Genomic DNA, 12,812 nt, shown 5'->3' with positions numbered 1-12,812 from the left:
TGTCAGATGGTGTTCTTTTCTAGATACTCTCCTCCATTAAAGATGACTGCATAGTAATCAGAGGCCTAGTCCGTGGGACAGGGAAATGTCTCGGCTGCATTTCCCTGTTTTCATAGGCGTCAGGCATCAACTTAGCATGTGACTTTTTTTTTTTAATGGTTCCCTCTCCTTGCAACCATTCCATCCCCACAATGTAAAACAAAGCCTATATCTACAACCCATGAGGGTTTGTTTCATTCCTACTAACACCACATTTATTATTGCCACTACTGATAATAAGAAACAAAAGCTATTTTTACTTGACTTTCGTATAATGCCTTATAGTTTTTTTGTTCAGGTATTGTACAATTGGGGCTTCCCTGGTGGCTCAGTAGTAAAGAATCCTACTTCCAATGCAGGAGATGTGGGTCCAATCCCTGGAACAGGAAGATCCTCTGGAGAAGGAAATTGCAACCCACTCCAGTATTCTTGCCTGGAGAATTCCCATGGGGAGGAACCTGGCGGGTACAGTCCTTGAGGTTGTAAAAGAGGCATAACTTCGTGACTAAACAACAACATTGTACAATTGACATAATACCTTTTTATTTTTACTTATGTTATAAAATTCTTGTAGCAACTCAGTGAGCAGGATAGCATAACTATAACCTTCTAGTTGAGTAAATTTTGACCCAAGGAGGTTGAAGGTTGTAGTTAAGATCAAGTGACTAAATCATATGAGAACTGAGACTAAAACCAATCTTGAAGTCTCTTTTCTGACCTATGGAGACCCAGACTTCCTTTCACCCACAAAGATAGGTGATGGAGGAGTTAGGATTATTTACTTGGTAGACAGGGGAATTTTGTTTGTCAAATGCTTCATTGAGCCCGCCTCCGCCTCCGCCACGGCTCGTGGTCATCCCGCCATGGCACTATCACGGGGGCTGCCCCGGGAGCTGGCTGAGGCCGTGGCCGGGGGCCGGGTCCTGGTGGTGGGGGCGGGCGGCACCGGCTGCGAGCTCCTCAAAAACCTCGTGCTCACTGGCTTCTCCCACATCGACCTGATTGATCTGGATACTATTGATGTCAGCAACCTCAACAGGCAGTTTTTGTTTCGAAAGAAACATGCTGGAAGATCAAAGGCCCAGGTTGCCAAAGAGAGTGTACTGCAGTTTTACCTGAAAGCTAATATCATAGCCTACCATGACAGCATCATGAACCCTGACTATAATGTGGAATTTTTTCGACAATTTATATTGGTTATGAATGCTTTAGATAACAGAGCTGCCGGCAACCATGTTAATAGAATGTGTCTAGCAGCTGATGTCCCTCTTATTGAGAGTGGAACTGCTGGTTATCTTGGGCAAGTAACCATTATCAAAAAGGGTGTGACCGAGTGTTACGAATGTCATCCCAAACCAACCCAGAGAACTTCTCCTGGCTGTACAATTCATAACACACCTTCAGAATCTATTCATTGCATTGTCTGGGTGAAATATTTGTTCAACCAGTTGTTTGGAGAAGAAGATGCTGATCAAGTAGTATCTCCTGACAGAACTGACCCTGAAGCTTCCTGGGAACCAATGGAAGCCGAAGCCAGAGCCAGAGCATCTAGTGAAGATGGTGAAATTAAACGTATTTCCACCAAGGAATGGGCTAAATCAACTGGATATGATCCAGTTAAACTTTTTACCAAGCTTTTTAAAGATGATATCAGGTATCGATTGACGATGGACAGACTATGGCGGAAAAGGAAACCTCCAGTTCCATTGGATTGGGCTGAAGTGCAAACTCAAGGAGAAGAAACCGGTGCATCAGATCAACAAAATGAACCCCAGTTAGGTCTGAAAGACCAGCAGGTTCTAGATGTCAAGAGCTATGAGTGTCTTTTTTCAAAAAGCATTGAGACTTTGAGAGTTCATTTAGCAGAAAAGGGGGATGGAGCTGAGCTCATATGGGACAAGGATGCCCCATCTGCAATGGATTTTGTCACCTCTGTTGCAAATCTCAGGATGCATATTTTCAGTATGAATATCAAGAGCAGATTCGATATCAAATCAATGGCAGGGAACATTATTTCTGCTATCGCTACTACTAATGCAGTGATTGCTGGGTTGATAGTATTGGAAGGACTGAAGATTTTATCAGGAAAAATAGACGAGTGTAGAACAATTTTTTTGAATAAACAAGCAAACCCAAGAAAGAAGTTTCTTGTGCCTTATGCGCTGGATGCTCCCAACCCTAACTGTTATGTATGTGCCAGCAAGCCAGAGGTGACTGTGCGGCTGAATGTTCATAAAGTTACTGTTCTCACCTTACAAGATAAGATTGTGAAAGAAAAATTTGCTATGGTAGCACCTGATGTCCAAATTGAAGATGGAAAAGGAATCATCCTAATATCTTCAGAAGAGGGAGAGACAGAAGCTAATAATCACAAGAAATTGTCAGAATTTGGAATTAGAAATGGGAGCCGACTTCAAGCATTCCTTCAGGACTACACTTTATTGATCAACGTCCTTCACAGTGAAGACCTAGGAAAGGATGTTGAATTTGAAGTTGTTGGTGATGCCCCAGAAAAAGTGGGGCCCAAGCAAGCTGAAGATGCTGCCAAAAGCATAACCAGTGGCAGCGACGACGGAGCTCAACCTTCTACATCCACAGCACAAGAGCAAGATGATGTGCTCATAGTTGATTCGGATGAAGAAGGTCCCTCAAATAATGCTGATATCAGTGAAGACGAAAGAAGTTGCAAGAGGAAGCTAGGTGAGAGAGTGTCAGTGCGAAAAGGTCACGCATAGAGCAGGCAGAGGAGCTTGATGAGGTTATAGCATTAGTTTGAACAGAAGTGCCTCTGAACGGAACCTCTTACTCCATTAAGGCCTTCTGGGCAGAACCAGGTTATTTGTTATGTCCTTTGTTCCAAAGGGAAAAAATTGACACCAGTGACTTGAAGATGATTCTGCTCCCTTTGAAAGCATTCGTTTTGCTAGAACTATTAGAAACATTGCAGTCTGCTGTACTGAAAGTAGGAATATAGTTTTAAAACCCTTTGAACAAAGTGTGTGCATAACCAGTCCATGAGATGAAACAACACAATGCATGTTGCCTTTTTAATGTAAATACCCTTAGGTATCATTTAACAGTTTTAAAATATTGTGGTTTAGTAAAGTTGATACCTGGTTATAAATATTATGCCTTTATTTCTGGTTAGAAGAAGAATTATTTTTAGCCTAGATCTAACCATTTTCATACTCTTAACTTACTGAAACAGATTCAAAGAAGTATCAAGTGCTATGCATTGAAACTTGTTTTTAAATGTTAACTGGCACTATGTATATTAATGTAAAACAGTTGTTAATTTACTCAAGTTTTCAGCTTATACTGCCTGGTATGTCTGTGTAAGAAGCCAATTTTTGTGTATTGTTACAGTTTCAGGTCATTTATATTTGATGTTTTGTAAAACTCAAATACAACTATACTTGCGGACCAAATAAATGACATCTGCATACTTGTTTAAAAAAAAAAAATGCTTCATTGAAATAGGTGTCCTGTGATGATGCCACTGTGGACAAGACAGAGAAAAACTGGCTAGTTGGCTGTGTCATGGCGTAAATTCATAACTGGTTTAGTAACCAGAGTGTGATCAGTGTTTCCTTTAAGAGTTCTGGAGGCATTCCAAAGGGCTTTGTCTCATATATGTCTTCAGCATACATGTCTGTTTTTTGTGAGATACAGACAACAGGCTGATCAAATCTTTCAGTGATCCGAGACTTAGGATAACTGTTTCATATTTGCTTTTTTCTCTCTTTAAGCTCCAACTACTTTCCTACTCTTCAGTCAGAAGAGTGCCATCAACCGCATGGTGATTGATGAACAGCAGAGCCCTGACATCATCCTTCCTATCCACAGCCTTCGGAATGTCCGGGCCATTGACTATGACCCCCTGGACAAGCAACTCTATTGGATTGACTCACGACAAAACATGATCCGAAAAGCACAAGAAGATGGCAGCCAGGTAATCCAGGGCTCAGTTCAAAATCCAGTTCTTCTGTGGTTATTGGACCAACCAACCATCCTATTTTGCTTATGTCATGACTCTGCTTGTGTGTATGTGTGTGTGTGTGTAAAACTGGAATTCTGAACCTGGCAGCTTTTTTTCCCTCCTAAATGATCTTTGAGTAAACAGTTGTTTGCTAATGCCATTGAAATGAAGATTGTATTGTATTAAAATAACTTCTGCTCATATATTAGAATGACTTTGTCAGTGCCACCCATATCCATTTATATTCCATTATATTTTTTGTTTCATTTACATGGAGTGTTGGAAACTTTGAAAGCAAATAGACTGTTGGTTCTAATCTCAGCTCTGTCACTCACTAGGATTCTTATGAATTTTTAGGTAAAAGGAATGTAAAGCACATAGCCCATTACCTATTACACAGTAGGTACTCTATAAATAATAGTTCTTTTACTAGTAACTATTATTTAAAAGTTTTAGAGAATGGGAAACATAAAACACAATCTCAGTAAAATTAAAAGCATCTAAGATATGTTGTTATTAATCTAATGGTTTTTGGTTTTGTTTTTGTTTTGTAAATATTACTTGGTGTCTGTGGCATAGCAATGAAAATATTATCAACACATCTTATCTGTGCTTACATTCTAATCATGAGTCACACACCACTGTCCATAATTCTTTGCTTTCTTTCTGTGTCCAAGCAGTATTATACCAGGATCACTGTAAATAATTATTTGTCATCTTCCTTGTAGCACTAATATTAAGTTAGATTTTTAATGTATGAAAATTAGATTGCTAATTTTTTTTTATATCTGACAAAAATAAGCAAGGAGATAATGTATTTAGGTCTGCTGAGAGATCATTTAAGGTATAGTTTTAGCTGTGTGTTACAGATGCACTGTACACTGTGTAGGCCAGGACTGATTGGCTGATAACTAGTTGATAGAGATTGTAACCGTTGTTATATAGCCAGGGACGTAGCAAATAAATGAGACAGCCTCATTTAAGGAGTGTTACCTTGGAGATGCTGAGTAAATAAAATACCATTCATTCAGATAAAACAGATGAACAATGCCTGTTTTTTGCTGGGGTGTTTTTTGTTTTTTTTTTTAATAATTGTTTTGAGGGGTTAGATTTGAGGATTAGAGGACATGACTGATAGATGTGGTTTGTAACCCTGACTAACTGCTGTTGTCTCTAGAACAGAGATTCTCAACTTCTGCACTATTGATACTTTTGGTTGGATAATTCTGTGTGGGGTAGGTCTGACCTTTACATCATATTTTAGCAAGGCTAAAGAATGTTTAGCAAGGCTTCCCCGACAGTTCAGCAGGTGAAGAATCCACCCGCAATGCAGGAGACACGGATTCCATCCCTGGGTCGGGTAGATCCCCTGGTGAAGGAAATGGCAACCCGTTCTAGTATTCTTGCCTGAAAAATCCCATGGGCTGAGGAGCCTGGCAGGCCACAGTCCAAAGGATTGCGAAGAGCTGGACATGAGTGACTAGCACGCGTGCACTGGCCTCTGCCCTTTTAAAAGCCAGTTATACTCCCTTACGTTTAGCAGTCAAAAATGTCTCCAGACATTGACCGGTGTCCCTGGTAGGTGGTGGTATAGTTGAAAAGTCGTGTCCGACTCTTGCGACCCCGTAGACTAGACTGTAGCCTGCCAGGCTCCTCTGTCTATGGGATTCTCCAGACAGGAATACTGGAGTGGGTTGCCATTTCCTTCTCCAGGGGCACTTGCAAATGCAGAATTGCTCCTGGTTGAGCACCACTGCTTTAGAGCATTTCTAGAGTGTTCTTCTAGCCACAGCTGTGTCTAGTTTATAGGAAGCAGCTGCCACCTTCTCATTCCCATCTCTGATCAATGCACTCTCATGTTCTTAGAGCAACTAAAACAGCCTCTGTCTCTCTTCTGCTTTATGTCATAATAACCAAGGGAACATTTGAAATGTTCACTAAGAAATGTCCCTTGAGACTTGGGAGTTCCACTCAGGTGTGTGACCACATACGTGTAATTATTGTGAGTAATCCCAGGGCTGTCTGGCTTGGAGTCTCATGTTCTGTGTATGTTTCTTTTTCTCTCCTTAGGGCTTTACTGTGGTTGTGAGCTCAGTTCCGAATCAGAACCTAGAAATCCAGCCCTATGACCTCAGCATTGATATTTATAGCCGCTACATCTATTGGACTTGTGAGGCCACCAATGTCATTAATGTAACGAGATTAGATGGGAGATCAATTGGAGTGGTGTTAAAGGGCGAGCAAGACAGACCTCGAGCCATTGTGGTAAACCCAGAAAAAGGGTATGTTACCAACAGGGAATCTCAAACCCTCATCAGCTTTCCTATATATCCCATTTATATTCTTGCTTTCTCTGTTTTTCTGCCTAGAATGTCCTTCCTTAGTCACTACTGCTTTATCTGTTGTTTCTACCCATACCTCCAGAACTGTTGGAACTAAGTCGTCCTCCACTAATTTCCCCTTGATCTCCCCTGTGCCACCCTCCTCCAAATGTGACGTCCTCCTCTCTTAAATGCCCACTAGTCTATATCTGTGCCTCTTTAGTCCTTTCCAGTTTACCTTATACTTGATTATTTTCAGGCTTATATTTTCTCGGCTTTAGGTTCCTTTATGGTAAGAACTAGTATGTCTTTAATACAGAGCTTTGCATTCAATTAATAGTACTTAATTTAATATGAATGAATGATAAGGAATTCAGCAAGGAAAGTAGCTTACTTCAGAAGAGCTACAGGAAAGAGATGAACTGAAGAAGTTAAATATAAGAAATAGTTCATATATGACTTTATTTTCAGTTATGAAATGGACTAGAAAAGAAATTTAAAAGTTTGTGTCCAAATCTGATTACTGCTATTATCTTTTATTTATCATATTATTCCAAAAGCATAAGTGTGCCTGTGTCTAACATTTTGTTTTATTAATTCCTGGAAGTTAACTCCCTAAGAAATTCTGTGCAACCTTTGTTACTATTTTTGAAATTAAGAAATGTATTCCATGATCTTTAAAATATACTCTAAAACCTTAAAAAATTACACTTAGTACTATTTTACTTCCTTTTATCTTAACAGAAATATTCTCATTTTGTGTGGTTTCTTATTTTAGTAAACTTAGAGTTTCCTCTTTCTTTCCAGGTATATGTATTTTACCAATCTTCAGGAAAGGTCTCCCAAAATTGAACGAGCTGCTTTAGATGGAACAGAACGGGAAGTCCTCTTTTTCAGTGGTTTAAGTAAACCAATTGCTTTAGCTCTTGATAGCAGATTAGGCAAACTCTTCTGGGCTGATTCAGATCTCCGGCGAATTGAAAGCAGTGATCTCTCAGGTACCCAAGAAATATTATTTCTGTTTCAATATTTGAGATGATTCACTGATAGCATTTGTATTTTCCTTCTGTTGTATTGTACACATTTCTTTACAGTTTTATTCACTAAGAGTAGTCAGCAGCAAGTAGGTTGGGAAGCACTTTTTCTTTAACCATCAACATGATTTTTCCATCTGTTATCTAAAAACTTGCCAATTTTCTTGATTTGGGCTCTGTAAATAGTATGTTTCTAATGCACCTCTTCTCTTCTTCTAATTCTTCCACTCTACTTTACTTCTCATCATCTCTGGCCTGAATTCCAGCCTATGATTAGTCTCCTCCCTGTTGATTTCTCCTCCCTGGAAGTTTACACACTCTTCCTGAATTAATTTTCCAAAGCATGGTTTCTAATCATGTCACTGCCATACTGAAAAACCCTCGAGGGTAGTCTCATAACCCAAAGAAAAAAGTCTGGTTGAATGCTTCAGTTGGTATTTGTCTTTCACAAACTCATCGTTAAATGCAAATGATCTTAACATTCCTGATGTGTTTTAATGAAATTAAATAATTTGTTGATCTTCAAATGTACTTTTTCATTTCTCTGTAATCCTCTGTTTACAATCACAGTTGTTCCCATACCCCCAGTTTCTGAAGTCCAAATACTCTGTGTGGCCTTAATGATGATCAAGGAAATGAAATTAAAATAATACACTATATGAGAGCCATAAAATATAAAGTTGATTATTCCTAGCATTGGCCAGAAAGGTAACAAGTGGCATGCTCTCATATACTTTTGTGAAGTGAAATTTGTAGAACCTTTTCAGAGGGAAATGTGCTGGTGCACTTCCGTTTCAGAGAGCTGTCTTACAGACAACGGATGTATTTGCTGAGCATTCTTTGTAATATGTACAAAAAAATACATCTGAGTATATTAAGTGTGTGAAATATTATTCAGTAGATGAGGTGTGTAGTGACATAGAAGGATGATTTTTTAAAATTGTGTAATGTTATTAAGATTTAGTTTTATTTAAGCACAGTTTTATTAAACATAGGCAAAACACTCTGACATAAATCACAGCAAGATCCTCTATGACCCACCTCCCAGAATATTGGAAATAAAAGCAAAAATAAACAAATGAAACTTAAAAGCTTTTGCACAACAAAGGAAACTATAAGCAAGGTGAAAAGACAGCCTTCAGAATGGGCGAAAATAATAGCAAATGAAGAAACAGACAAAGGATTAATCTCAAAAATATACAAGCAACTCCTGCAGCTCAATTCCAGAAAAATAAATGACCCAATCAAAAAATGGGCCAAAGATCTAAACAGACATTTCTCCAAAGAAGACTTACAGATGGCTAACAGACACATGAAAAGATGCTCAACATCACTCATTATCAGAGAAATGCAAATCAAAACCTCAATGAGGTATCATTACACGCCAGTCAGAATGGCTGCTATCCAAAAGTCTACAAGCAATAAATGCTGGAGAGGGTGTGGAGAAAGGCAACCCTCTTACACTGTTGGTGGGAATGCAAACTAGTACAGCCACTATGGAGAACAGTGTGGAGATTCCTTAAAAAACTGGAAATAGAACTGCCATATGACCCAGCAATCCCACTTCTGGGCATACACACCGAGGAAAGCAGATCTGAAAGAGACACGTGCACCCCAGTGTTCATCGCAGCACTGTTTATAATTGCCAGGACATGGAAGCAACCTAGATGCCCATCAGCAGACAAATGGATAAGGAAGCTGTGGTACATATACACCATGGAATATTACTCAGCCATTAAAAAGAATTCATTTGAATCAGTTCTAATGAGATGGATGAAACTGGAGCCCATTATACAGAATGAAGTAAGCCAGAAAGATAAAGACCAATACGGTATACTAACGCATATATATGGAATTTAAAAAGATGGTAACGATAACCCTATATGCAAAACAGAAAAAGAGACACAGATGTACAGAACAGACTTTTGGACTCTGTGGGAGAAGGCGAGGGTGGGATGTTCTGAGAGAACAGTATTGAAACAAGTAACTATCAAGGGTGAAACATCACCAGCCCAGGTTGGATGCATGAGACAAGTGCTCAGGGCTGGTGCACTGGGAAGACCCAGAGGGATGGGTTAGAGAGGGAGGTGGGAGTGGGGATCGGGATGGGGAACACATGTAAATCCATGGCTGTTTCGTGTCGGTGTATGGTAAAAACCACTACAATATTGTAAAGTAATTAACCTCCAACTAATAAAAATAAATGGAAAAAAAAAATTTAAAACTATATTATACACACACACACATGCATATGCACATACACTGTATACACTGGCAGATTGCCTCCAAAAATGCAATATATCCTATACAGAGAGAGACATACATGTGTATACATATATACATTACACATATAATATATGTATATACTATTGTAAACATATATGTTTGTGTATTCCTTGAAAAATACTCAAGCAAATATATCTTGAGAAAGGTTTAAAAGTTCAGCATGCTAATGTGTTAAGAGTATTTCTGTATCATTTAAAGTTTTATATATTTCAATGTATTTGTAATTTTTCAAAAACTAAACAAGTTCTCTCTTCAGGTTCAAAAGACTCCCTTCCATTATGTCTTCTTTGATTCCAAACTGTCATGCACACACCTTGCATAGTATATTCTTTCCTTTAACTGATCACCTGTATCTCTTATATCCCATCTCATTTGTTTAATAGTTACTTATATCCATGTTTTAGCCCTTACTAATATGTCAGTGGATTTTTTTCCCCTACTTTTCCTTTTCTCTTTTTTCTTCAGTTAGGATTATTATAATTTTTTTAATAGAGGTGATGCATGTTCTTTAGACAGTTTAGAAAATAAAAAAGAAAATCCAAAACACTAACATTATTGATACTTTAATGAATTAGCTTTTTTTTTCTAAAATTTTTTTTTTTCATTTCTCCACTCTTAATTATGACATGGTTCTAACATATAGAAAGTACAGAGTTTCTGCCATCCAACTTAGTCAAATCTTAGTGTTTGACCATACTTGCTTTTGAACCTCCTTTCCTCCTCTCTTGAAAAAAGACATAGGGAGAATTTGAAGCTCTTGTGTCTCCTTCCCCAATTCTGTTTTCCTTCCTTTTTCTTAAGAGGCAACTTTTGATGTGTTTTTTTGCCGTGCATGGTTTACTCTGTGTGTCTGTATTTTTTACTGTGTATACTGATACAAATTTAAGCTTTTTTACTTTTTAAATTTAATATAGTCTCATGTATTTCTTTGTCACCTGCCTTTTTCAGAGATGATCCCTATTGATCCACAAATCTATGTTAGTTATTTTGCTAAATAGTGGTTTCGTTGTATGATCATTCTACAGTTTCTCTATTTCTATTCTGCTGTCTAAACTGCTGTTCCAATTTTTTGCCATTAAAAGCAGTAGTCTAAACCTAGTAGTGGGATTGCTATGTAATGTGGTATGTATATATTCAACTTGAATATGTCTGTTCACACTGCTCTCCAACGTGATTGTATCGGTTTAAAATCCTCTCTAGAAGTATATGAGTTTCTCCTTTAGTACTTGGTACTGTTAGACTTCTGAATTTTTACCAATCCAATAGTTTTAAAGGTATATCTGATTATTAATAAAATACAAATTTTTCTGTTTGATATTGAAATTAATTTATTGGGCACTCATGTTTCTTCTGTGAATTGCAGTTCTTAGTTTTTGTCCATTTTTCTATTACTGATTTCTAGAAATTCTTTATTCAATGTATTAATGCATTATTAAATTACATACATATTCAGGGAGAATTGTTGTGGTTAAAGAATTCAGTCTTTTCATTTATGACTGTGATGTATCTTTCCATTTAAAAGTCATCTGTAGTGATTTTTGGTACATCTTTATACTTGCCTCTATAGAGAAAGATATGTTTTCTATAAATCTTTGCTTGTGATTTACCTTTTCACTCTCCCAGTGATGTCTTTAGATGAAAATAAGTTATATTTTTAGCGTTGCACAGCTTATTAATTTTTCCCTGTATGATTTGTGCTTTTTATGTTATGTTTAAGAAATCTTTGCCTACTGCTTAGTTACAAAGATATTTTCTTTTGTTTTTTCCTAACATTTTTTTTGTTTAACTTATCTTATTTTAGATCTCTAATCCATTTGGAATTTATTCTTGTGTACCATGTGAGACAGGGGTTTAATTTTGTTTCCTGTGTGACTGATTCAGGACCATCTCTTTTGAGAAGACCATTCTTCCCCTACTCTTCTTTCCTGTTACATTTGTTGCAAATAAAGTGATTATATTTGTGTGAGTTTATTTCTGGACCCTAATGTTCCCTTGGTCACCTTGTCTTTATATTGTCTTAATTTATAGCAGATTTGTCTAGCAGTGTATGTCCTTAGTATTTCTTACCTTGATTAGTATTACCTTAATATTTCTTGCCAAAGATTATCTTGGCAGTTGTTGACATTTTGCATTTCCATATACATTTTAGAATCAGCCTCTGAGTTTCCACCAAAAACAAAAAACCTAGTAGAATTCTGAGTGGCCTTGCTTTAAGTTTATAGCAGTTTAGGAAAAATTGTTATCTTTATAATATTAGTCTTCTAAACCATGAACATGGTATATATCTCCATGTATTTAAAACTTAATTTCCCTTAGTGTTTTGTAATTTTCTCTGTCGAGGTTGCCTATCTTTCATTGTAGTTATTCTTTGGTATTTAATGCTTCTGAATGCTAGTGATAAAGAGTATTCTAAATATGTACTATTTCATTTTCTGGCTGTGGCTGAAATACAGAAATACAGTTTTTCTTTTCCTCTCCTACACTAGTACATTGAGTTTGTTCCCAACCGCCTTGCTAAGTTATTAATAGAATTTTCTGTGTTATGGAATCATTTGTCTACAAATGAGGAAAGTTGTTTTTTCTCTTTTTCAGTCCTTTTCTCCTTGTTGCCTCACTACATTGACTGGGGACTACTCCCCGCCCCCCCGCCCCAGTACAATATTGAACAAAATAATAGAGTCCCTAGGTATTTTTGTTTAATTTTGTATTTGCTTTCCATGATTTGAGGATAAAGCATCCGATACTTCATTATTAGGTTTTTGCTAAGGTTTTTCTGTAGGTAACTTTTAAAAATCAGATTAAGAAAGTTCTGTTCTTGGCAGAGGAACCAGGGATCAAATTGCCAACATCTGTTGGATCATAGAAAAAACAAGAGAGTTCCAGAAAAACATCGGCTTTATTGACTACACCAAAGCCTGTAACTGTGAATCACAACAAACTGGAAAATTCTTCAAGAGATGGGAATACCAGACCACCTTACCTGCCACTTGAGAAATCTGTATGCAGGTCAAGAGGCAACAGTTAGAACTGGACATGGAACAACAGACTGGTTCCAAATTGGGAAAGGAGTATGTCAAGACTGTATATTGTGACCCTGTTTATTTAATTTATATGCAGAGTGCATCATGTGAAATGATGGGCTGGATGAAGCAC

General features: G+C 37.5%; 2 protein-coding genes across 4 annotated transcripts in view; both read left to right on the top strand.

Moving 5' to 3' along the window:
• The window catches only part of LRP6 (LDL receptor related protein 6), a 177,566-nt gene that overhangs the window by 135,216 nt on the left and 29,538 nt on the right, over positions 1–12,812 (top strand). For all 3 annotated transcript variants that reach the window (XM_061125031.1, XM_061125030.1, XM_061125029.1), the window contains exons 13-15: positions 3,789–3,991; positions 6,089–6,300; positions 7,147–7,337. In XM_061125031.1, coding sequence (XP_060981014.1) covers positions 3,789–3,991; positions 6,089–6,300; positions 7,147–7,337 — 606 coding nt within the window. The remainder of the gene's footprint in view (positions 1–3,788; positions 3,992–6,088; positions 6,301–7,146; positions 7,338–12,812) is intronic.
• Positions 870–3,173, top strand: LOC133043280 (SUMO-activating enzyme subunit 2-like). Its single transcript, XM_061124110.1, has one exon. The coding sequence runs from the start codon at positions 903–905 to the stop codon at positions 2,772–2,774; it is 1,872 nt and encodes a 623-aa protein (XP_060980093.1). The 5' UTR covers positions 870–902; the 3' UTR covers positions 2,775–3,173.

Source organism: Dama dama, chromosome 22, assembly GCF_033118175.1.
Source record: "Dama dama isolate Ldn47 chromosome 22, ASM3311817v1, whole genome shotgun sequence".
NCBI classification, from domain to species: domain Eukaryota; kingdom Metazoa; phylum Chordata; class Mammalia; order Artiodactyla; family Cervidae; genus Dama; species Dama dama.
The sequence above is the reverse complement of the archived record's forward strand: the minus strand, read 5'-3'. Positions and strand labels throughout refer to the sequence as shown.